At 36.1% G+C, this 27324-nt stretch overlaps 2 protein-coding genes across 7 annotated transcripts; both read right to left on the reverse strand.

Annotated features, from left to right (window-relative positions):
• Nucleotides 1-8203: 8203 nt before the first annotated feature.
• Nucleotides 8204-9934, reverse strand: LOC149497672 (uncharacterized). Its single transcript, XM_089719249.1, has 4 exons — nucleotides 9898-9934; nucleotides 9640-9727; nucleotides 9422-9447; nucleotides 8204-9361 (listed from the first exon to the last, which is right to left on the reverse strand). The coding sequence occupies exons 1-4, from the start codon at nucleotides 9932-9934 to the stop codon at nucleotides 9015-9017; spliced, it is 498 nt and encodes a 165-aa protein (XP_089575375.1). The 3' UTR covers nucleotides 8204-9014.
• Nucleotides 9935-11236: 1302 nt separating this feature from the next.
• On the reverse strand, nucleotides 11237-27050 carry LOC149497673 (uncharacterized). 6 transcript variants are annotated; one of them, XR_016319915.1, is made up of 12 exons: nucleotides 26776-27050; nucleotides 24922-26562; nucleotides 22349-22454; nucleotides 22187-22272; nucleotides 21577-21809; nucleotides 15554-15640; nucleotides 15363-15462; nucleotides 15068-15269; nucleotides 14826-14878; nucleotides 14238-14461; nucleotides 13485-13702; nucleotides 11237-11480 (listed from the first exon to the last, which is right to left on the reverse strand). XR_016319915.1 is itself a non-coding variant. In XM_089718730.1 (11 exons), the coding sequence occupies exons 1-10, from the start codon at nucleotides 26812-26814 to the stop codon at nucleotides 14288-14290; spliced, it is 2721 nt and encodes a 906-aa protein (XP_089574856.1). In that variant the 5' UTR covers nucleotides 26815-27050; the 3' UTR covers nucleotides 13763-14164; nucleotides 14283-14287. The 6 variants fall into 6 exon arrangements, 3 of the variants coding, with proteins under 3 accessions (XP_089574856.1, XP_089574855.1, XP_089574857.1); XR_016319914.1 differs by having other exon boundaries at nucleotides 11237-13702; XR_016319916.1 differs by lacking the exons at nucleotides 11237-11480; nucleotides 13485-13702 and adding an exon at nucleotides 13763-14164.
• Between the last annotated feature and the right edge of the window lie 274 nt (nucleotides 27051-27324).

A 27324-nucleotide genomic window follows, 5' to 3' on the forward strand; every position in this document is an offset into this window, starting at 1 on the left:
CTTTAAGATACTCTTTCTCAGCTTTGAAATTTTAGGCACGCAAATCCGATCCCCAAAGTACAAGCAGTCGTCATCTTTAATCATAAATCTCTTTTTCCTTCCATCTCTGACTAGGTCTTTCCACAAGGCAATTGTCTCATTATCCTTCTATGCATCTCGAATCTGCTGAAGTAGGCTAGGTCTAATCATAAGCTCTGCCACGAGTGCACCATTATTAGCTACAGATAATCGAGTATTCATAGCACATAAAGCAACCAAGGACTTTCTACTAAGTGCATCTGCTACCACATTAGCTTTACCCAGATGGTAATCAATCGTGGAGTCATAGTCCTTAAGTAGCTTTAACCATCTGCACTGTCTCAGATTAAGCTCTTTTTGAGTAAGTAGATACTTAAGACTTTTATGATCCGTATACAGATGACATTTCTCACCATACAAGTAATGCCTCCAAATCTTCAAAACGAAAACTATAGCTGCTAACTCCAAATCATGAGTAGGTTAGTTCTTCTCGTGTGGTTTAAGCTGTCTAGAAGCATAAGTAACTACCTTACCCTCCTCCATAAGTACACAACCCAATCCATTATGCGAAGCATCACTATACACATCATACGGTCTACCCGAAACTGGCTGTGTCAACACTGGAGCCTCAGTAAGCATCGTCTTAAGCTTCTCAAAACTATTCTGACATTTATCATTCCACTCAAATTTGACATCTTTTCGAAGAAGTCTAGTCAAAGGAGCCGCAATGAGAGAGAATCCCTTGACAAATCTTCTATAATAACCAGCCAATCCTAAAAAACTTCGAATCTCTATAACATTCTTAGGTGGCTTCCATTCAAGCACTGCCTCTATCTTCTTCGGATCAACTCTAATACCCTCAGCAGAAATAATGTGACCTAAGAAAGCAATCTCAGATAACCAGAATTCACACTTACTCAACTTAGCATACAACTATGTCTCTCTCAATATCTGAAGTACAATTCTCAAATGGTGATCATAATCCTCTCTAGTCCGAGAATATACCAACATGTCATCAATGAACACAGCCGCAAACTGATCTAAGTAAAGATGAAAGATCTAGTTCATCAAATCCATAAAAACTGCAGGAGCATTTGTCAACCCAAACGGCATCACCAATAATTCATAATGACCATAACGTGTCCTGAAAGTTGTCTTAGGTACATCTGATTTCTTAACCCCCAGCTGGTGATAACCTAATCTCAAATCTATCTTCGAGAATACACTAGCTCCTCTCAACTGATCATGCAAATCGTCTATCCGAGGCAATGGATACCGATTCTTCACAGTAACTTTGTTAAGTTGTCTATAATCAATACACAATCTTAGTGATCCATCCTTCTTCTTTACAAACAATACTGGAGCACCCCATGGAGATACACTACGACGAATGAAACCCTTATCAAGCAACTCTTGAATTTGTATCTTTAACTCTTTCAACTCAGCAGGTGCCATCCGATGTGGAGCAATGGATATCGGTGCAGTACCAGGCATAACCTCAATACCAAACTCAACCTCTCTCTCAGGAGATAAACCAGGCAACTCCTCTGGAACACACATCCGGAAAATCACATACTGTGGGTATATCATGCACATTAGGAGATTCTGACTCTGGAGCAAGTACACAGGCTAAGTATGCCTCACAACCATGCTGGATTAGTCTTCTAGCAGTAGAAGCAGAAATAACATTAGAGAGGTAATCCGACCTCTCACCCACAACTACAGTCTCCTCACCAGATGAAGTCTAGAGTGTAATCCTCTTAAGTCTACAATCAATCATAACTCCATGTCTAGATAACCAATCCATACCCAATATCACATCAAACTCCCGGAAAGGCAATTCTATTAGATCTCCCAGAAACACATAGCCATATATTACCAATGGACAATCTCTATACACTCGATTAACTACGACACTATGACCCAAGGGATTAGTAACCTCAATACTATGCTCTAGCATATCAGCATGCATATTACCCAATCTACCCACACGTATGCATAAATATGAATGAGTAGAGCCAGGATCAACCAAAGCATAGACAGAAATATCAAGGAGAGAGAATGTACCAATGATAACGTCTGGGGCATCCTGCTCCTCCCTAGTCCTGATGGCATACGATCTGGCAGGTGCTCTAGACTCAAGTTTTTCCACTGTCTCTAAAACTGGCCTCTGACTCCCAATGCCTCCTGAATCACCATGGCCTCTGCCTCTGCCTCTTAGAACAAAGGGAGCTGACCTCCCTACCTGAGGAGTTGAACTAGCCAAAGTCATAGGGCAGTCTCGAAGCATATGCTCTGTAGACCCACATCGAAGCATGCCCTGAAAAAACTCCTACAAACCCCAGGATGCTTCTTTCCACACTGAGTACATGTCGGAATATCAATCCACACAGCACCTCCACCACTAGCAACAAATGTGGTCTGTGGATCTGCTCTACAATAAGTACCTTGTCCATATCTCTAAATCGGTCTAGACCAGGTCTGTGGTGCACCTCTATGCCTCTTACTACTGGACTGAGCCCCACAAGTCTGTCCAGATGCCATACCCTGAAACCTCTTTTGTTGACCCTGCTGATTCCGTTGCCTCCTAGCCTATTGCTCATTCCTAACTTCCTCAAGCTCTAAAGTTACCTTCACTAGGGAAGACAATGATGTATGAGGATGAGCAACCAGATGCATTCGATATTCATCATGCAAGCCTTTCTTGAAGCGCTTGCATTTATCCGACTCCGTAGGAATCATCTCAGTAGCATACCTGCTCAACCGGATGAACTCTCTTTCATATTCGGACACTGACATTCTGCCCTGTTTTAACTCTAAAAACTCAGCTTTACGTTGGTCAGTGTAAAGCTCCCCAATGTATTTCTGTCTGAACTTAGAAAGAAAGAAGTCTCAAGTCCTCTGCTCAGCACTGACTGTCCGTGATACCGTATCCCACCACTGGTAAGCTTCCTCCCTCAATAAGGAAGTGGCACAAACCAAACTATCTAGTGGTGAGCACTGCATATGCTCTAATATCCTCTCCACAGACTGGAGCCAATACTCTGCTGCAGAAGCCACATCATCCTTTCTACCCCTGAACTCAACAGCTCCATATTTCCTCAGTTTCTCAATAGGGGGACGAACTGGAATAGGGGCTGGAGCAACTGGAGCCTGGGGAACAGCTCCCACTGCTTGCCTCAAAGCAGCAACTAACTGTTGAACAAACGTATCCTGGTTAAGCCCAGCAGGACCTGCAGTAACCTGCCCCACCATCAAGGCGTGCTCCGCATCAGAACCCACAACACCACTAGTAGCATCACCAACAGGAATACCACCACTAGGAGGGACATAACTATCCACCTTCTCATCAGTCAGATGTTGAGACATCACTCAACTCCTACAAAGACCAAAAGGTTCGCATCAAAGAGAATTTCCAAACCAAACCAATATGGCATGTATTTAACTTATCCTCATACTCTCACTTCAAAATAGATAAATTCCTATATATGTATATAGTCCTAGAACTGCCTAAACCTATGCTCTGATACCACTAAATGTAACACCCACCGTCCAATCCCGAGAGACCCGACGGCGGATGCCACATTTGGTGCCAAAGGTACCATCCTAACCTACATATAAATCATACAATCATATTATGAATTAAAAGTGACTTAGTATTCACAAGTTTAGCAAGTAATAATATTTTGTTTTGAAAATGATTTGGGAGTCCTACAGAAAAACTGCAAAAGTTTCCCTTAAAAGTCGCCAAACATTTGAATACAAAGCAATCCCAAATTCAAACTCCAAACCCCATCAAACTCCAATAACAACACAATAGCACTTCAATAATTTCATAACTACAGAATTCCTAAATAATAGTTTACTAATCATCACTTAAATACATTCATGTAAACATATCAACTTCTAATGTTCTAACCATTAAATAAGTTCCAAGTTTACCTCCCAATATATATACCAACATAATTTACAATAACATGCTTAAGTCATAAATCAAATAATATAGTCTCCAAAAATGTACTACTTATACATGCCATAATTCTTAGTTACATAAAATACAAATCGACTACCAAAATATCTCTTCAACTCTGATGTTACTCTTCAGGTCTTTAAGCAGTAAGCACAGTCTCCAATCTGACGTGATAAAATCAACGCGCTGAGTATAAAACTCAATGGTGGTCATAAAACACAAAACTCAATGTTGTGATGACAACATACTTAAAAATCATTTACATACATAAAATCATGAAATTTGAACATGCATTAACATATATACACCAACACATCATGCTTTAGAAACTCATTTGATATCATAAATAAGTTAGTGTAAACTAAGATTTAGTCAAAGAATGTGATCTCATCTATTTCATTTCCTTAGAAATATTTTACAAGGGCTCACATATACTTAGGAGAAAAAGAAGCAGATAAGTTTTCATAGCTTATTCATAATAGCCTTAGGTCGCCAACCTTTTCATAACATATAGAGCACGTCCGCCCTAACATAAGACACCCACGTGCCTAGCATATGATCATAGCTTCTTATCATAATGGCATCAAATGCCGAGCATGCTCATCGTACATAATAAATCATATCATGCAACAAATTCACACCAAGTATACTAGAGCCCAAAAGTCTTGTTTTTAATTCTGACTTCATAACATTTCTCATAGTCTTCTTAAAATCATAATAAAAACTTAATTTAAACTTAAGTAATTCATAAAAATTCTTGTTTTTAATTCTTGATTTATATTTATGATTTATATGATTGTATGATTTCTATGTAGGTTAGGACAGTGCCTCCAGAACCGAATGTGACATCTGCCGTCGGGTCTCTCGGGATTGGACGGTGGGTGTTACAAGTTCAGTGCATTTAAGATGTTCTAATCGATTCTTGTTTTAGAGATTATAATCGATATAACATTACTTTTTAGATATAATGAATTACAATTTTTAATGTAATGAAAAACAAATAAGGAAAATTATAACCATACTCCTATATTTTATAAAAAAAAAACTTTGCCCTTGTTTTTTCAAAAATAAATTGTTATATCCTGATATTTTGAATCCGTTATACTATATTACCCTTCCGTTCAATTTTAGGATTTTATAGTACAAGGCAAAGGAAAACTTAACAGTCTAAGGAGAGAGAAAAAAAATATTCACCAAAATATCCTCTTTATTTTTTTCTTTTTTACTGTTTCTTTTTTTGACTGTTTGGTTACTGGGAAATGTAACTTTCCTGGAAACCCATATTGATTTTCAATAACTCAATCTGATTTAACCTTACCACTTCAATTATTACAACCACCGTAATAAATTTTACTTGTAGCTCCTCTGAATCCGCATTTGGTAGCCGAAACGTTCACAATTATGTTCATAACTCAATTCATGAATCCTACCATTCCAGTGAGCTTTTTAACTCCAATGTTCCATAACCCCATTTTCAGTTTCAATCATTTGCTTCTTTGCTCATTGGCCTTTGACTTCTTCATCTCGATCTCCATCTCTATCTCCAATCGATTCTCTCTTCTGTTCAAACTTCTATTTCTCTATTTCTCTCTTCTCTATGAGCTTGATTTTCTTTTCAAACTTTTCTTTGATTCTCTGTTTCTTGGTAAGTTCTTATTTGTTTATAGATTGCATGAGTTTTGATAATTCAATCTCAAGTTTGATTTTTCAATGACTGTTTGTCTTTTTTATTTTTTATTTTTGAGATTTGTGAAATTTAGGATTATGGATAGAGTTCACAACTTTGATTTTTTTTTTTTTTTTTTTTGGGGGGGGGGGGGGGGGGGGAGAATCTAGTTTTTGTTATTTTTGAGATCTATGAAAGTTAGGATGATGGGTAAAGTCCACAACTTGGATTTCATTTTCGAAGAATTTAATTTTTATTTCTCAATATCTGATTCAACTTCATTTTTAGTTGCTTTTGCATATATATATATATATATATATATATATATTGATTTCTGGGTTTGCTTAGGAGGAGAAGAGAAGATAGGGTCAAAAGTGTCATTTTATATGCATTTAACGTCTAAAAGAGCGAAAACTTAACGGAATGGCAATTTAGTGTAACGGAGTCAAAATACGAGGATATAACAATTTATTTTTTAAAAAAGAAGGGCAAAGTAGGTTTTTATATAAAATATAAGGGGTATGTTTATAATTTTTTCAAATAAATATGGAGTTTCCATTACATTACACTATATAAAAAAATAAAAATAAAAATTCATCCAGCCATAATCTCGCATTATAGTTTTCATTCTATTACTTAGGCTTCGTTTGTTTCCGAAAAGAAAACTTACAATTTGTTAGTCCAAGTGACTTTTTATTGTTTGATTACAACATTGAAAGTTAGTTAAAAATATTAAAACTTTTAACTCATAAGACTATAAAAATATTAATAATAAAAAAAATTTTGTATTTTAAAATTTTATTGTTAGATATGAGAAAAATGTAAAAAAAAAAAAAGAGTAAATTATAGAAGCCGCTAGTGACCGGTGGTTGTGGCCGATAGTGGCTTGCGGTGGTAGTTGCTAGTGAATGATGACTAATGGTAATGACTACCGATGATTAATAAATTAAAAAATATAGATTTTATAAGGTTATAATAAGTTGTCAATATCCGAAAAATATTTTACTCATAAAAATGAGAAGTTATTTTCCTTAAAAATGCCTTAATTTTCCTTTGACCAAGAAAATATTCTATTGACTTTTTTCTTGAATATCCCCAAACAACGAAAAATTGTGAAAAATATTTTCATGAAAATTATTTTACGGAAACAAACAGGACTTTGGTTGATCAATTCAGCTAAACATGGCCTTAAGGTTTATACAACACAACAAGCCAAAGGCAATAGAACCTCAACATTCATGTAAAGTCTCTAAGTTATATTCAAATGAGTATAAACGATTTCGTGTCATTAACAGATCACCCATTTATGACACAAATATAAATATATTGTCATGGGTTGACAGATAGGCTAGGCAAATGATGCATTATTTAACGGTAAAAAATTAATTTTACGGTCAGATATAAATACGCCAACTAAAATCATATTTAAATTTTATTGTTGTATTAATAATTTTTTATTTTAGTTATAAATCTTGAAAAATTTATGCATTTATGTATGAAATTTTATTTTTAAATATAATTATGTTATGAGTTAAATAGATTAAAGCTTATAAATATCATAAGCAGATTAAGTGAGTCATGTTTATGATATGAGGCGAGTCACACAATTTGTATATGGGTCAATACACCCATTTAACCTATTTATAATATTATGTAGGCTACACGTATTGTGTTCATATCACTTACCTAATTTTCATGTCGCATTCGTATTCGTATTGACCTTAATCGTATCACGTGTTAAGTGAGTCAATGTTGAACCCAACACGCTAATCTGTTTTGACACTCATACACAAGTACCCATTAACGAACTTGTTTAATATAGTGGGTAACGGACATCAGATATCCAAATATCTATATCCGTACCTTATTTATATCCATTACGAGTAGTAATTTCACTATCCATAATTGTTCTAAACTCATAGCGGACAAGTAAAATTCTTGTATCTCTTCCATCCCTACATATGTCCTCCAATTTTTCTAGTTCATCCTCAACGCTTTGGAAATTGAAGTCAGTTTTCTATAAATCTTCTATTTCATGATTTTTATGTTTTTATTTGCTACTTCATTTACACCACTCTTTGCTCCCCTTTTAGAAACACCCAGCCAATGGATATTTTATTTGATGGAGAAACAAGATTAGGTTCTTCAATCATCCACCAGTCGTCAAACAATAGTTGTTGGAAACAAACTGGCCCACCAGCTTCTCTTAACTTTAAATTCAACATGAGAAACACAATCATTCGTCTTCTTTTGAGAGGGAAAAGAAGAGGGGAGCCGTTAGTTTTTTGCTCGGACAAATTTAGAAAACTGAAGATGTAGGATGAGGACCCACTTTTATTATTTTTTATTAACACTTTTAATTGTAATTTTTTTTTTTTTTTTTTTTTTTTTTTTTTTTTTGAAAGCAATTGTAATTTTATTTTGGAATGCTATTATCCTTAAACTTCATTATTAGAGTGTCAGTAGACTAAAGGTCATTTAGGAGTGAAAATATAACAAAGTCACAAAGTTAGAGGTGAAATTATATATTAAGCCTGCAAAAGTCTATGTAATTAAAACTCTAATCTTTTATTAATGATTTCATCGCATTGCAAATTTACAATTTTGGCACTCGCCAATGTAAGAATCCCAACATTTAGTTAGCTACTTTTGCAGCTTCAATACCAAATAAACATTTTGCATCCTCGAAAGGTTCAATGTTCGAATTTGGCACCATTCTTTTAATGCAATTATACAATCCAATCATAAATTCTGCATCAACCCTATGTTAGAGCTATTAAGGTATTCAAATACTAAAATTGCTGCATGCAAAAGTATACGTAATTGAAGCTCCCATCTTTTATCAATGATTTTCAATACTGGCGCATTCATCTTCTTTTAACGCAAATAGTTCCTTTTTTCTGTGAACCCATAAAGGTAAAGATATGAAATAAATAGACATATACATAATAAAGAAAATCAAATCATTCATTACCAAATATATCATAAAAATTAGTTATCATATCATATTACCATTTCTAATGCACTTCAATTATGCTCACAACCAGAAGAACATTAAGTCTAACTCAATATTTGAAGTGCAAATTTCCGACACTCACCACCATGAGGATCTCACCACTTAGCTTAGCTACACTCTGCAGCTTCAATACCACATAAACATTTTGCATCCTCAAAAGATTCAATGTTGCATCTCTCAATCGAATTTGCACCATTCTTTTAATGCACTTATAAAATTAGGATTAATGGTAACGGTGATTCAAATAGTAAGTTGTTGCATGCAAAGGTCTATGAAATTGAAGCTCTCATCTATCATCAGTGATCTTCAATCAATGCTCATAGCTTTTTTTTTTTTTTTTTTTTTTAAAAAAAAAAGAAACAAACTGAATAAGCCAAAGCTAATGGTGCATTAACATAAATTGTAAGAAAGTTTGAAAGAAAATACAAAAATAAGAATTTAGTTCGTTTACTTTCTCTTAACATCAAAATGGCTTGTATCTTTTCTTTTGCACGATCCATCTCTTCATAAATAAAACCCACAATTAGTTTCTCTTCCAAATCCACCAATCCATGCACTTTGATGAGAGAAAATGTAGCCTTAAGATGTGTTATAATATTTTTCCATAATATCGATCCCAAACTATTAATTGAATTGTTTTCCCATCTTGTGTTGATGCAAACTTGCTTTCCATGTTTTAGAAATAAACATGCTCATAAAATATCGCTTTTGACCACTAAAGCATCCAAAGTCAAATAGGTAGTGGCAATACGTGTAACAACTGGTCCAATACAATATCTGCCTTCAGAAAAATGCCTTGGCATGGAAAATAAGCAAGGATCTTGTGCAAATGTAAGTTGTAACCTTCTTGCTTTGGTAAGAATCACTTTATGGATATGTAATTTCTTCTCAAAATCCTCCAAAATCAAGTCAATGAAATGTGCAGCAAAATGTACCCAATACAACCTTTTCTTTTTCCCCATTAACTACTCTCTAGCAGCCTTAAAATTTGTAGCATTATCATTAATTACTTGCACAACATTATCCTCCCCTATTTTCTCTACAATCTCATCTAACACTTAACATACATTACTAATAGTTTTAGAAATATTAGGTACATCATCTGATGACAAGAAAACAGCTCCCTTAGAACTATTTACCAAAATATTGCAAATTGAGCCTCCTTTCATCAGTTCATCCATTGGACATCATGGATCGAACAATTTTCCTCCACTTTTTGCTTCATACTCCAGGAATCTAATGTGCAATTTACTTCCTTTTCCATATACTTCTCTCTCATCTCATGAAAGTACGAGGTTTGAATCCAATGCCATATCTTCCAATTATGTCAAAAAATTTTACAACTCAAGATTTTTCACAATTGAAAAAAGGAATAGCTCTTGTGCAAAAAAACCTAGCTATTTATTGACAAGCTTCTTCCCTTAAATCTCTTTTCATCATTTGATAACTAGTTGTTTCATTGCTCTGGTTACATTAGATTTTCTTTCCACAAAAGTCTCTATAACATCTTTTAATTTTTGTTGAGGTTGCTTTATCTCATTAGAAACAGAATCTTATCCATCAAAAATATCTTTGCTTCTTTTTTTTCTCAAAAGCCACTGCTAGATTGACAAAACTCCTAAGATTGACTTCCTAATATCCTCGAGTACAATTAAGCATGGCACTACATCGTTACAAGTAGGAGCTAAATAGTGTTTAAAACAATAATTTTATTGTACTGCTCACATTGCACTTCTTATAATTCAAATCCAAATATATACCATGTAGCAAAATCCTTACTAGTATATTTACTTTATGTTAGTAAAATTAGCCTCGGTTCAATTCAATTTTTTTATTTAAATTGAGTTTTACTGTCCCCTAGTAGCAAAATCTCGAAACAAACAATAACCAAATTTAACACAACAATTTAATGATCAAGTAATTTTACTAACATAAAGTAAATATACTTACTTGAATTAGCACCAACAAAGGACTAAAGGATGCTTGGTACTGAGAATTGTGCAAACTTACCTCTAGAGAATAAAAAAGTTTTAGTAGATGATCAGGCCGTTATAGAATCCTGAGTTGCCATATTTGCCTTCGGAGGAAGCTCGGATTTGTTCTGTTGTGTCCAACAAGTGCACTTTATATGACCCAGTTCAATAATGACAAACAACTTCACTTGAATCATAGTTGGTAGCTCCACCAAAATGGCTATTAGTGCCTCCTTTATTTTACTGTTGTCTAGTCATATTTACATGACCTAGACTCACAAGAGCACTATTAGCAGCAGTTCAGAAGTTTGAGAATTTTCGGAATCATGTACTCTAGTGAATGTTTCATGTAAAGAGAATATTTCAAAATTTGAAAGAACCTGTGTCACAGAAATCTCAAAATCTAGAGGCAAGCTAGCAAGAAAGCTCATAATAGCCATTTGTTAACGTTGAGCTTGTTGAACTTTCACATTAGGACTGGAGGAATAGAGGACAAGAGGACATTAAACTCCTCAAATATTCATATAAAATCCATAAAATAAGTAGCAAGAGATCTATCCTGCTCCGGATGTTAAAACGTCTTACAAATATCATAAACACAAGAGATATTTCCTTTACCAAAATATTAAAATTGCAAATAATCCATTCACCCTTCAACAAATTGACATCAAATTAATTACCTCATTATCAATGGAATTTATAATTTGCTACAACAACCAAGCATCTTCCGTCGACAAGGTTCGTCCCATATCATTAGTAACGTGATTATCTTTATCAATACTTCGCAAGTCGACTCAAATCATCTTGATCCAATCCAAATAGTTGGGAGTCAATAAGCTTGTGTTCCATGATTTTAGTCATCAAAGGAAAATTACATCAGAATCATCAAAGATTTGTCATTTGCCATAATAAACTGAATAAAAAAAGCACCGAAAATGCCAAGCCAAAAGCAGACAGCAGCTTGCAGAGCTGCACAGGAGCACAGCAGCGAAAAAAAAGAGCACCAATAGTACGAAACAAAAAAAGCAGCTGACAGGGCTAGATGAGCACAAAGAGCACAAAGAGCCCAAAACAGCAGTCTCAAACCCAAGCTTACCTAATGGACAGCAGCCCAAAACCCAAGCTGATGAAATGGACAGCGGTTCACCAGCAACAGAAAAAGAAGAAAAAATAAAGTAGTTCAAATATTCCAAACCAGAAAAAAAATAAAAAAGGAACTCCAATACCATGTGATGAGTGAATGAAGAAATGTTGTCTTCCATCTCTTGAAGAATCGAGTAAACGCATACATATACACATGCATGGGTTAGACAATTTCCTAATTTTACTCCTATTATCGAGCCAAAGTAATTCCAATAATCAAGTCTACTAACTGATTGAGCGTTTTTCTCTTCCTGCAGCCAATACTCCAAATTACCTCAACAACTGTAGAATGACATAATTGTGTTGAAAATCAAGTAGACTCCTTAGTTCCCAGAGTAGAACAATAAAGATGGAGAACTAATTTCTTAAGCTACAATAGTTGCGAAGACAAACTCTAATTATTAAGAGTTCAGAATTTCTCTCTAACCAAATACTGAATTTATAGCAAAGCTGCACATTGCCATTATTACTAAGCATCTTTTTGTCGCGACCAAAAGCTCTACCTTTCATTTTCCAGAAAGACCCTCTAATTTTTCTAGGTATATCCCACTCGTCAAAATGCCAAATAAACCATTCCCAACATATCAAATAGATGAGAACAAATAGCTTGATTAACACAAAGCCAACATCAAATTTCTAGTAAGTTTTAAATACTATATGCTCTATCTGATCAACTTCAAATACCCAAGCTTGCTCAATTCCTTCTCATGGACAAAATAAGTTGCATAATCAAAGTCTAATTTTCTCCCTTTTAATGCCAATCTTGCATTTCCATTAACTTGCCACCAGAAAGTAATTCAAATAGGGTTCATGTGTCATACCACATACATAAACACAAACTAGAAATATCCTGACAAGGTAATAATACAGAATTCAGAGAGAAAACATTTTCCCTGCATGACTAGGGTTTCTAGGGTGTCAAAATGGGTCGTGATATGGGAACATAGCTCACCTAACACGGAAAATAAACGGGTCAGGATTGAGTCTAAATGGGTTCGTTTTTGTTGAACCACATATTACATGAGTTTAAACAAGTAGTGTCCTCGTCTAATACGTTTATGGAAGGATAAAAATGTAATTTCTTTAATCATACATATATTAAGCACGTTATGCGGATTATACATGTTATATGTGTTATATTTATGATTCGTATACGACCCATATAACTAAATCTGGTTGAATTTTTTGACTCATATATAACTCATTTAATTAAATAGATTACACGTGTCATGTTCATGTCACTCATTTAATTCCCATGTCGTGTATTTTTCAAGTTTACTAACTTTATCCTCATTAATTATTTAAGTAAGGTAGCAGAACAAAATGAGTCATTTAAAGGGCATTATTGACAAAACAACCTTTTGACTTGTTGATTTTCAACTTAAAGAGAGATGGAATATTTTCTTGGATTGATAAGGAAATAAAGACTATTATTCAAGGATGGAATAAAAGATTAATATATGTGTAAATGTAGTGATACCACATAGATTTTTGTCTGTAAGCAGAAGTGCTGAAAAATATTAACCATAATTCAAAAAGACAGGAACTTCGTTATAAAAATTTCTATGATAAACCATAAGTCACAAATTATCCATCTTAATCAGGATTAGTTGATACCAAGAGGAAAAATACGCATAATATTAAAGCTCAGAACACAAAGGAAAGAAATCAGGTTTTGTATCATTTATGATTTATTACCTTTGCAGCATGCTTGACTGGAGCAACAACAGAGATAATTTGGTCATTCAGAACAAGATTGGAGAAATGCCTGACAGGCTTGCTCAGAGCAACTTACACACAACAAGCAACATAAAAAATTAGGAGAATGATTCAACATCTCCAGCAATCTATCAATCACACAACAGACACTCATTCAAGTGTGGCACATGTGAAACACACTTCACCATTACTTTGAACTGCGATTGCTAGCAAATAGATGGATTAGAAGCAAGATAAGAAAAAAAAAAAAAAGCACATTAAAGTAATAGATATAATTAGAAGAAAAAGGAGAAATTTGAAAAATTCAAAATCACACTGGAACAATTATCTTAAAGCTATATTTTTCTTCCAAACAGCATATTATGAAGGAAAAAAAAGAACTCAGTAGCACTTTTTCTTGTTCTCTAAAGCAATGGTGCTTTGCTTGGAGTTTTCAAAATCAATCAAAAATGAAAATTCCTCCTGCAATCAATTTCCTAGTCTATAAAAACAGAACATTTCAAAAAAACAGCCAAATGTGTCCTAAATGCACACCAATTTTGATAGGTAATATGCCATGCCACATATTATGAAAAATACAGCATCATGTAATCAAAGAAGCTGCTCTTTAGTTCAAAAGTTGACTCAAAAATTGTGAAGGATTCCCTGTTCAACTATACCTGCAAGGCATGCATTACATTAATTATTTTGTTACCAGAGCTGTAACGCTAAAACTGGAAAGGATCCACTCACCCACAAATAATGTGCACATTTATGATCTCTAAATCTTAAAGTTACCCTTTTCATCCAACTCTGTGACCCAATATACGTCTCCGCTTGTACACATGATGATACATTTGCCTGTTCCCACTGCAGCTACTAACCATATTTTCTTTCCCGATAATTTTTGCTCTATCCTTCTGCTCATAAAAGAAGCCACAGAATCTGCTCTCATCATTAGGCCGATAATTATGTACCTATAAAAGTGAAACAAAAAGTCAAAACTAAAATTTCAAAAACAATAGTTATATGGGCTATCACAGATAGCTTATTACCCATGAACCAACTGTAATAGGAAGACATCATCCACGTTCCAGTAAAAAACAATATAATGTGACTGCCAAAACCAAAAGCCCTCAAAATTTGGATCAAACCCATGCATTCAATGGAAGGAGATTGTGATCAAAAAAAAAAAAAAAAAAAGGAACTAGTCAAACATTTACTGACACAATTGGCAGGCAACATGAATGATTCACACCAAGTACATAATCATGGAAACCTAATATCAGGTTGAAAAAAAAACAATAGCAGAAGAGGAAAATTTTATTGGATAGACCGTACCAGAGACAGATTTGATGGATTTTCTTTCAGATCTTGAGATGTTCCTGCAGAATCTACGGGAAAGGAAAAGGGGCACAATGAAAAGGAAGAATGAAATGAGAATATTAGTTTCATGCCATTGAAAAGAAACTTCTGTTTGTTCTTTTTTTTTACAAAAAAAAAAAAAAAAAAAAAAAAAAAAAAAAAAAAAAAAAAAAAAAAAAACAGAAAAAGAGAAAGAAAGAGAAGAAAAGGCTTTATACCATCTATTTCCTTTGTTATCTTAGAGCTGCTAAGAACTTTCTGCAGCATCATGGTCCCCTGAAATCGCATAAAGGGATAGCCCAAAAATTGTTGCCTTTCACAATGAGGCATTTCCAAAAATCCAAAGGATGTTTCCCAAGTCTTTCTCATCTCAGCTACTGCCGGCAAGATTAATCTCTCAACACCGAACTTGGTAAGCAACTGAAAACAAAAATGTGCAGCTAATTTTCAATCATATCAATTACACATACCAATTTTTCATGAGCAACACAATGCAATGTCCAGAGAAAATACCTTCAACAGCTCATGTACAAGAAGACGACACATTCCCTGTCCCCGATGTTGGAAGGGGGTAGCAACTAGAGGCATCTCTGCAGCCTTTAGTCCATGGATTCTGGAAGTCATATGTTAGCTATTGGATAATATTCATAAACTCCAAAAAAAGTAACGATGACAAACAAACAGCTACTGCTTCTTTTAAGTACCTCACTATGGAAACGGATACAATTTCATCACCTCTATGCAGAACAACAGCATAAAATCCATGAAAATTCAACCTTCTAAGTTTGGATCTGAAAATTGAAAGCAGAGGAAAAAAATTTCAGTACTCAACTAAATTTTGATCAAATTCTACCTCAAAAGTTACTTCCTAAATTTGAACCTGACCTAAACATATGCCGATTTGTGTTTTCCATTTCGCAAGGCTGTTTCATACATTGATTCTTCTAAGTTCATTCAAGAACTCCACATCACGTAATTTTATTTTAACTGTATGTGAAATGTAATCGAGAACATTAAACCCATGCCAATAATATTTGGAGTCAATTTAATTTCAGATAAAATTGCTAACACCTCCCCTTTACACTAGAGTCCCTTTTGTATCAACATTCTTCACACTACCATAAGTAAAAGGTGTCACAAATTTTTTTAGCTACTACATGAAAGTGTTTGAGGATTTGGAATTCTTGATGATTTGTATTGATGTATAAGGCCCTTTAAATAGGGAGAATACAAACAGAATATGGAAAGGAATTACAGAGATTAATTACAGGAAATTAATTGTAATCTGTTCCTAAATCAGAGGAATGATCTGTGGAGATATCATCGGCTAAGACTCCCCCGCAGTTTGAGCGGGCGGAGGACAGACGCTCAAGCTGGATCGAAATGACTGGAACAACTGTCGAGATAGGCCTTTGGTGAAGATGTCAGCATATTGAAAAGCAGATGGGACATGTGAGACCCGAATGTGGCCTATTCGAACTTTCTCCCGTACAAAGTGTATGTCGATCTCAATGTGTTTTGTGCGTTGATGCTGGACAGGATTGTCAAACATATACACTGCGGAAACATTGTCACAGTATACGATGTAGGCCTGCTGAAGTGGGAGGTGTAATTCCAGAAGTAAATTGCGAAGCCAGGTGGTCTCTGCAACAGCATTGGCTACTCCTCTATATTCTGCCTCTGCACTAGACCGTGAGATAGTAGGCTGCCGTTTTGAAGACCATGAAATCAAATTAACACCAAGGAAAACACAGTAGCCACTAGTTGATCTTCTGGAGTCTGGGCATCCACCCCAATCTGCGTCTGAGTATGCTACCAAGGTATGTGTATTTGTCTTGCCAATTCTTATACCGTAGTCAACTGTGCCTTGTAAATATCGGATTATTCTTTTGAGAAAGGCATAGTGTGGATCCCGCGGTTCATGCATGAAGAGGCATATTTGTTGAACAGCATATGATATATCTGGGCGTGTGAATGTGAGATACTGTAATGCGCCAGCAAGACTGCGGTATAATGTTGGATCATGGAAGAGAGGTCCATCAGAAGCACTCAGTTTTGATGATAGATCGACTGGGGTGGCACACGGTTTGCAAGAGGACATTGAAGCTCTGGAGATGATATCCTTTGTGTATTGAGACTGATCCAAAAATAACCCACCAGATGTCCGTGTCACTTTGATTCCCAGGAAATGATGCACCCGGCCCAAATCTGTCATTGCAAACTCTCGTGAGAGCATGCGGATAATATTCTGCAATAACTCATTAGAAGAGGCAGTGAGCACTATATCATCAACATACAGAAGTAAATAAGCAAGCTGATTTCCCTTTGAGAAAATGAATAGGGAATTGTCACACACACTGCTGCGAAACCCATGAGACAGCAAATGGGTTGCAAATCTGGTGTACCATGCCCGTGGAGCCTGTTTGAGCCCATAAAGGGATTTTTTCAATCTGCACACAAAATGAGGGTATCTTCTATCTGTGAAACCCGGGGGTTGATGCATAAAAACAGTTTCATTTAAATGCCCATGTAAAAACGCGTTTTTGACATCCAACTGGTGTATTGGCCAAGAACGGGAAACTGCAATGGATAACATAGTCCGTATAGTAGCGGGTTTCACTACGGGACTAAAAGTATCGTCACAGTCAATGCCCACCGTTTGAGATTTGCCATTTACCACCAAACGTGCTTTGTACCTTTGAAGTGACCCATCTGATTTAAATTTGTGACGAAAAAGCCACATACACCGAATGACCGGTCGGTCAGGAGGGCGAGGCACGAGTTCCCATGTATCATTTTCCTGCAAAGCACGAAACTCAGCCTGCATAGCACTTAACCAATGAGGGTCAGAAAAAGCTTTTGCATAAGAGGTGGGTATTGGTGAAATTGAGGTGGTCATAAGGGCATGGCGAGCTTTGGAGCGGGTGGTCATTTGATGAGTATTCTGTGCGGGTTTTGATACAGCGGTGGTCTGAGTGTTGGGATTTTGTGAGACAGGTGCAGCAGTGTGTGGGGGTGCCGTAGCATTGGCCACTGGGTTAAGGGGCTGTTGTTTATGGCGGCGGGTGTATATTATGGGGTGAGAGATTGGGCGTTTTTGGGTTTGGGTGGTGTTTGGTGTTGGGTGAGGTTGTATAAACTGAAATCCTGGTGGTGGTTGTTCATCAAGAAATGTGTATGTTTTGGGTGGAGTTGGAATGGTGTATGGGAAAGTTTGTTCATCAAAGGTTACATGTCGTGATATGTGGATCTTCCCGGTTGTAGGGTCAAAGCATCGGTATCCCCTAAAATCTGGAGGGTATCCAAGGAAGATGCATCTAACGGATCTTGGGTGTAATTTGTGGGGTTGGGTTGCGGAGGTATTGGGATAACAAGCACACCCGAACACACGTAAGTGATCGTATGTCGGGTGGCGGAGATATAAGGCAAAAGTGGGTGTGAAATAATTGAGACGTTTGGTTGGAAGGATGTCATGGAGATAGGCAGCAGCGTGAAGTGCTTCGACCCAAAACATAGGTGGTAATTGAGCATGGATGAGGAGTGAGCGGATGATGTCGTTGAGACGACGAATCATGCGTTCAGCCCGACCATTTTGGGAAGATGTTTGGGGGCATGAAAAACGGAATAACAGACCATGTTGTTGGGCAAAAATTTTGAAGTTATGGTTGTCAAATTCTCCCCCCAAGTCACATTGAAAAGTTTTGATATTGCGGTTGAATTGGGTGGCTATGAGTTTATGGAATTTAGTAAAGGTGGTGAAAGTTTCAGATTTGAACTTGAGAGGGTATACCCACACATAACTGGAAAAATTATCAATTAGCACCATGTAGTATTTATATCCAGATTTGGTTGGAATAGGGGAGGTCCACAAGTCACAGTGTATTATATCAAATGGTGAAAAAGTAAAGGAATTTGACTCATAAAAAGGTAATCGTTTGCTATTAGATAAACGACAAGAATTGCAAAAAAATAAATGCTTGTTCTTATTACAAGGAAGACCAAACTGTTTGGTTAAAACATCTAAAACTTGTGTGCCAGGGTGACCGAGGCGATCGTGCCAAGGTAAATTGGGAGATGTGATTGAACAAGCTTGTGGTGGTAGGGTTGGTGGAGTGACAGGATATAGATCTCCGGTACTATTGTGGCGGGAAAGGAGCTGTCCCGTTTTGAGGTCCTTCAAAGAGAAACCAAAAGGGTCAAATTCAACAGAAATATTGTTATCACGTGTAAAACGGTGGACAGATAATAAATTTTTAATGATATGTGGGCTGTAAAGTATGTTTGGGAGGATGTATGTACGGTTAAGGATGGGAAGGTAACCTGTTCCTGAGCCCTCAATTGGTAAATAGTGTCCGTTGCCGACTAAAAGTTTAGTGTTAACAGGAAAAGAGTCAGGGTTGCGAATCATACCTCGGTTGTCGGTGACATGACGTTCTGCCCCTGTATCCATGATCAGATTTGGATCTGTGTAGTTGAGTTGCATCGTGTTATAAGCTTGGCTGAGATCGGAAGGACTTAAAGCATCATATCCAGTATGCGGTGGAGGGGGATATGGTGGTGCTGGGCCGTATGGCTGCTGTTCTGAATAAGCGGCATAATGGGCATTGGGTGTGTTTTGAATATGATTTGGTGGCCATGGAGTTTGTGTTGGGTAGGGACAAGGTGGAGTGTTCCACCAAGCCCATTTTGGGTAGGTTTGATTGGCGGACTGATGGGTTATAGCCCAAGGAGTCCCCGGAGAGTTTCCCCTGTAGCCGCGTCCTCTGCCTCTGCCACGTCTGCCTCGACCACGGCCTCTATAATTGGAGTGGTAAGAACTGTTGTGAGGCTGATTGTTTTCAGGTTGTTGAGTTGTGGCCGGCTGGGTTTGGTTTGTCTGCGTGGTTGGAGCGACAAGGACAGAGGTGGTTTGTTGTCGTGCAGCCTGGCGAATGACCTCATCATTCAACATGGTTCGTGCAAGGTCCCAGTCTGCGTTTTGTGAGTTAATAAGAGAAGCTATGGCGTCGAATTCTTGAGGAAGGCCACGAACCAGTTGTAAGACCAATCGGGATTCTGTAACTGGTTGGTCAACATCGTTCAGTTGGTCGGCGATGTCTTTCAATTTCTTGCAATAATCATCAACGGAACTGCAGGCTGCAAGGGTGAGATTAACGAATTTTGTTTCAAGAGCTGCCGCTTTTGCTTTCTTGTTGCTAAGGAAGATTTTCTCAAGTTTCAGCCATGTTTTTCTAGCCGTAGCTTCAGTGTCGAGGATGCGGGTGAGCAGTTCATCAGACACGGTACTGTAAATCCATTGAGACACCAAGGCATCTATTTCTTTCCAAGCACTGTATGATGGATCTGTAGAGGCTGGGGGTGGCGTGTCATCAATGTGATCAAGAACACGGTATGCAATAGAATGAAACTTGAATAATTTCACCCATGATGTGTATGTAACTGTGCTACCATCTAGGGTTCTTATTTTTGATTGGATGTTAGTCACAGAGTAGGCAGGGTGAATGGGGGTGGGTGTTTGTGTCATGGCTATCGGCGGCAGCAGCTAAAAAATATGAGAGAGAAAGGAGAGGGAGGGATAATTTTCAGAACCGAAGCTCTGATACCATGAAAGTGTTTGAGGATTTGGAATTCTTGATGATTTGTATTGATGTATAAGGCCCTTTAAATAGGGAGAATACAAACAGAATATGGAAAGGAATTACAGAGATTAATTACAGGAAATTAATTGTAATCTGTTCCTAAATCAGAGGAATGATCTGTGGAGATATCATCGGCTAAGACTACAGTGTTCTATAGTACAAAAATTAATGGAATAATACAATTAGATTTTAGAACTTCAAGGACTAAACTCTAGAGCTAATTTAAAAATGTTAGGGACTAAAGAATAACAAACGTCATAGTTTAATATACAGAACTATAAGTGTACGGCTGTTAAGAATCCTCAAGGAACAAAGACAAATAATTTGAAACAGCAAGGGCAAAAATGTACACTCCTTTAGTTTCAATCCAAACTTAAACTTTTAAATCATTGCAATCTCAATCCTAATCTTCACAGACTGTTGCATTCCAGACCCACAGAATTTCCCTTTTTAGTTCTTACCAAGCCACTATTCATTTGATATCAGCTTTTTAATCAACGGTAGAATAAGCTTTCAGCAGGCTTACAGTTTGCTAGAAATAATTGCATATCAATTGAGAAATCTCAGATAAGTTCCACCCTTTTGGCTTTGATCCCATAACAATTGGACAAAAAACATATTCTAGAAAATGAGAGCTTTCTTTCAGCATCTCATTTGCAAGGATTTTATTTAGAGTTAGCAAAAATATGATTGAAAAGGAAACAGTGAGCCCAACAGGGTATTAATTTGCAACAGTTTGTAAAGATTAATGCTAGTCTTGCAATATCTGAAATTTCAGAGCCTGAAATGAAATCAACCCCATAGGAAAGGGTTTTAAATGCAATTTAATATAGTAATACTGAAAGCAGAATTTTTGGATCGGCAATTTAATATTAGTACTCTAGAATCCAGGAAAATGTACAAACCATAATTATCCATCCTAAATAGAAACATAAATCTACAATTAACCTAACGAATCATAGACTAAAGAAACCAAAGTAAAGAACATAACGCAAGCTAACACCTTTAGTTATCATTGCATTTATTAATTCTCCCACAGTTAATTTTGTCAAATCAAACTACTAGCCACATCAAAGGGGAAAGCTTACCCTGCATTGTAAATAAGATCTCTAACCAAATCTCTCCTGGTGTGTGGGTCCTTAACAGGCTTGAAACACTCACGCATGACCCTGAGAACATGAGATGACTTGATGCAATTACTCCTCCTTGGTATACCAGGAAAATTGTAAACATTTTTTGATGATCTTGTCAATGTCCAGGTCAAGCCATCTATAGAAGTGGGGTTCGAAAAGCCTAAAAGTTGATGAAGTTGGAGACATAACTGAAATCATTAAACAAGTTGGAAAAGGGTCACGACCTTTTTAGTCAAGAACAGTATATGCTAAATGTTATTAACCAGAGACCATGCAGTCAGGACCAACTCAGTAAATTTCACTACCGAGATAAAATGTCTTCCAACGTATTTTTGCATGTCTAACAGTTATGGCTAAAAAGGTTAGTTCCTTTAGTAACAGTCAAAGAAACTCAGGGAAAAAGGGATTTCATGGGGATGCTCATATTAAGATGAGCAGATGTCCTTGTGTCTTAACACAATCAGCAAAAAGTAGGTCACGCAGATTGGCTTTTACAAAGCTCTTTCCAGATGTACTTGAACTGTATTCTTTCATAGAGCTAAATAAAGAAAACAAAGCAGTGTACCTCATAGCAAGCCTTGCTGCAAAAATCCTCCAGTGGATAGTCCACAGGAAGCAGAGATCCAGCTTTATTTAGGCAATCGACATGATCTGCAACAAGCAAACCTAAGATCCAAATGAAATATCTAAACCTCCAATTGAAGAATAGGTGACAAATGAGACTCACATGCACATGCACACTGCAGACAGGCATTAGTGGACAGTGAATTGTCAACTTTTCCACATAGATGACAGCAACAAGATGGACAAAGCCAATTTCCACGGTGAACATCCTAGAAGGGAACAAACATCAAATATGACAAGGTATAAAGGAAATTTTGAACTGGCCTATTTCATAAAAGGAGAAACAAATGCCAAAGAGAACATCATAAGATAATTAAATCTACACATGAATGATGAACTACACCCTCAGAAAGGAAATAAAGGAAAACACATTCACTAAAGAAACAATTACCCAATCAAATACAAATACCAATTAGCTTTGAATTCCACAATGTGTATGCGAGAGACCCAGGGAGTAAAAAGTTGTCCACACATTTAACATGAGAAAGTAAATGTTTAACAGCTTCTCAAGTTAAACAGACACAACAAGCCAATCATATTGAGCATATCATGAAGACTTCTTTAATGGAGAATATCTGCTAGTAAATATTTCAGAATTTCTTACTTTGAATATTAGCTTAAGAAACCTATCTAAATAAGACAGGAAAAAACATTCTGAAACTGAAAAAGAAGAGATTTCATCGAGAATTTTATAATCCATATAACAAACAGGAATCTGTCAGAATTGTAAGGCTATATCTGGTTTATTGGAAAGGAATAAAAATGTATAAATAAAGTAACAAGGAGTTACAGAAATGAAATTGTCAATCTATGTATGATTAAAAGATTAGAATGTAAATAAAGTTATTTTACTTTTATTTGATGCCATAATGAGAGTGAATGAAGAATTGTTTTTCTTCATATCTCTCGATGAATTGAGTACACAGACACATATATACACGTGCTAAGGTTACATATTAGAAAACGTTTCCTAAATCCACTCCAACCAAGCTCCTATAATCAAACTATATTAATTCCGTTGAAGATTATGACATTAATGGTTCCAACATCAACAATAAGCATTAATTCAGTAGAGATAACTTCAATATCAAAATATAATTGGTGGTCATCACCAAAATTGTAAATTAATGTTGATGCAAAAATGTACAAGAAGATTGCATTATCTTAAAAGTTCTGTTAGTTTTGGATGCAGTCCAATTAAAAGATTTTTAAATCACGAAATTATTAATCTTTTATACAACCAAACAAAATAATGGATTTATTTTTTAAAAAAAAAAGGTTTTTGTAAGAGTCTTGATCCTTTAAAATGTGCTCAGTGTCAACAGTTAGGCACTTAAACCAACAAAAACACCAAAGCATACTAAAATGGTAGAACTCAGAGGAAAGCATAAGAGTGAAGTTTCTACCAGTGACTATCTTTTAGGCAACCCAAGAGTTGAAGAACCAAACAGAGGATCAATCGACATCTTTGACAGAAGGCCAGACAACTCAACAGGTAACTCAATCAAGCAATGAAAGATTGAAAACCGGGGAGGAGAAGGGAAGAATAAACACTAAATCCTTCAAGTCTGAAGTTATTCTAGGAGACACAAAAGAAATTATTTGGAATTTCAAAAGGTTCCTTTGGTTATCTGTTGTTCTCTTTTACTTCTCTCAGTTTCTTCTCTTTTTCTCTTTTTTCCTTTATCTGTTTCATTTGAAGTTTGTCCACCTACAACAGTGCAAAGAATTCTCAGTTTCTGCCGATTCTGCTTCTGTGACATGACAAGAATCATTCAGATCAGAGTTTTTCTAATGGACATGGGCAAGGTGATCAAAGAAGAGCTGTACTTACATAGATAAGATTGTATAGCAACCCCACAAACAGTAACACATCAGCCAATACATTAAATTAAAAGGATTATTTTCAAAAACCTGTCATCACAAAATACCAACCATCTTGCAACCTTCCAAATCAAGGAACCTTCATCCTGAATCTTTCATCCTTTTTCTTTTACCAATTCCTCTCCATATCGTAACAGCTATTAAACAACTTGTCCAAAAAATTCTAAAGGGACAAAATGAATGTACGAGAGACGTGGGACTAAGCATAGTTAGTTAAATCACATTGTGAACTATAAAATCTATTTTGTTATTTGTCTAGAGTTACTTCAGAAATTCACAATTTCTAAAATATTTTTTGCCTCAAAAGAATAAGAAATATCCGTCCTCCTACAAGAAAAAAGATACCTAGCTCACCTTTAAACTCCCTAGGGTAAGATCTATCAACCTATAAACATAGTGTGAATTTAATGTGGAAAAATATTTTTTCTTGCTTGTATTTCATCAATAGGGACACACACACACACACATATATATATATATACACATACAAGATACTATAAACCTATTAGGAATCTAACTCCTATCAGAGTTCTATTTACAACTAATCCTTAACACATAGATTAAATAACCAGTAACCACCTGTGAGTGTCATATAAATTAGCTCCAAAATCATCTATGACAGGCAGTTTACAACATTTTTCTCAAGCTAGTAGATGTTACAAAGTCAAATTGTATTTAAAGTTCAAAATCTATTTATACGTTCCAAATCCAAACATGTTTGGTTAGCTGAATTATATGATTAAAAAAATCTTCAGATAAACCAAATTGATCGCATGGGAAAGAAACACACACCTTAAGGTCAAGGCAACTCAAATGATATGAAGATGGGCACTCAGTGCAGAAGGTAAGATCACCCCCATAGTGACAAAAACTGCATACGGTGTCATGTACACCACAATATCCCCGTTTCCTTTTACTCTTCCTTGGATGAAACACCATACTTTTAGGACTAAGGTTCTTCCCATTACCTTTGTATGGCAGAACTGGTTGGGATTGATCAATGGGTAAATAATTCTTAACGGCTTTATCACCTAATTCCTTCTCTTTGAAGTTAGATGGAAACCTAAACTTTGAATTGACTTGTGGAAATTGCTTTGAAACCATTTTGCTGATTGATAAGCATTTGCTCCTCTGCACATCAATAACAAGTGAAGGCTTCCTGTTCTGCGGTTTATGATTGCATTCCAAAAAATTGATGGCAAGACTTCTACTAATTTGTCTAGACTTGGTCAAATTTCCCCTTCCCTTAATTGACTTATTTTTTTTAACATGAGCAATTTTATCTTGTTCTAAATAATCAACAAGGCACATGTCACCACAGCCTTCACCAACCTTAAGAAATTTGGTCTTGTCACCGTCCATTTCCCCTTCACCAGACTGCTTGTTTTTTGTATGAAGGGAAACGGACTTTGCCACTTTATCACAGTCAGAAGAATTCTCAGGGATTCTGTCAGATTTACTTTTCACAGTTTTGTCAGTCATTATGGATGATTCACTAGCTATCAATTGCTTTCCACCGCATAATTTATCCAGGTGAAAGCTACTGTTTCTGGTAACATTTTTAGCTGGTGGTTTCTTAGACCTCAATTTTGAATTCAATGGCTCATTATGGGAGCATTCACGAGAAGAATTTTTCTCTTCTGCTCTTTTACTTGATGTGGCAATTTCCAAAGCACCACAATTTCTTGTCCTAAGAGAAGGAACCGATAATTGTGAAACTACCTTATCATTCTTAGAGACTTTTGTTCTGTTTCCTTTCCCCTCCATTACAATGGCCAGGACTTTATTCCCAAGAACCCGTCCGCTGAATTGAACTCCAGTTTCATAAACAGCATCCATAAAGTACTTACTCCACACATTTGGAGCACCAGAAGTCCACTCTGAGATCATTTTATTGAACTCAGAGTTTAACTGTAAGTATGACCAAACCTTTTTTATACAACTAGACAAAGTAACATCTCCCTGAATCTCCATGGCCAACTGCACCAATATCCAAACACCTCGATCACGCCAGACATCCAAGAATTCATCCCAATCTCGAGCCAGTCGTAACTGACTTACATTAAATTTGTGCTCGTCACCCTCATCAGGGAAAAACACCAACCGTTCATTTTCATCATCATGACAATCAAAGACTACGCCCTCCCACCATGCATCCTCAAACAAGGCCTCGACACAGACACCAAAAGATAACTCTCTACAAGAATCTGATGCTGGAGGTAGAGGACGAATACGCCCGCGATATGAGGAGGGAACATTACGTCCACAACGTAGGCCTTCAATTGCCTTTGTAACAGGAATGGACTCGATAAGCTTAGAGTTACCTGTTTCACACAAGAGTTCATCATATTGAACAGACCGGCATAATTTAGAGACATCAACCACCACCCCAGGATGCCATGAGCCTCGCAGCCCTTCCTCAAATTGTCGAACCTGAAAGCCAGCTCATCAATGGCGTTTATATCAACAAAGAAAAGAATGCTGCTCCAAAATATTAACACATTCATATCATAAAAATTAAATTAAAACTAAATAGAAAGGCATACGGATGTATTCATAAGCAGCAGATTAAACAAAAACCTCAAAATTAACAGACAAAAAAAATAAAATTATCAAAAAAAAAAAAATTCAAATTACATAGCCCACCTCCACTCTCTCATTGAGAAGCAGCTTCTTTCGGTTCATCTGAGAGAGAGACAAATGTTATTATATTATAGGGAAAAGAAAATCAGTCTCCGTCAATATTGTGGACTTTCACGCCGGCGACGGAGTCTGATTCCCAACTTCCACTGTAACACTGCCCTCCTACTCAATAAAGACGACTGCTGACGCCGCTCTTGATCTATTGATGTTTACAGTCGAAACAGATATCTTTTGACCCTATTTTGTAAGTTTTTTTTTTTCTTATTTTGTCTTGCTAGTATTCGTTAAACTACTCCAGCGGGGATTTGTGCGCGGTATTTAAATGTAACGAGTGTTACAACTCGTGCGGACGTGCAACAATATTAAATAATAAAACAATGTTTTATAATAACATTCAAAAATTAATAAAATTATATAATAAAATGATTATAAAATACATTATAAAATTATATCTTATTGAGATGTGTTGAAAAAGTTGCAAGATTAATATGTGTTTTTCTAAGTATTTTACCAAGTGTTTTACCAAGTAATAGCAAAAATCATACATAGTAT

The sequence above is a fragment of the Jatropha curcas genome, chromosome 3 (assembly GCF_041381405.1).
Source record: "Jatropha curcas cultivar XTBG-Jc1 chromosome 3, XTBG_Jcur_1.0, whole genome shotgun sequence".
Lineage (NCBI taxonomy): Eukaryota > Viridiplantae > Streptophyta > Magnoliopsida > Malpighiales > Euphorbiaceae > Jatropha > Jatropha curcas.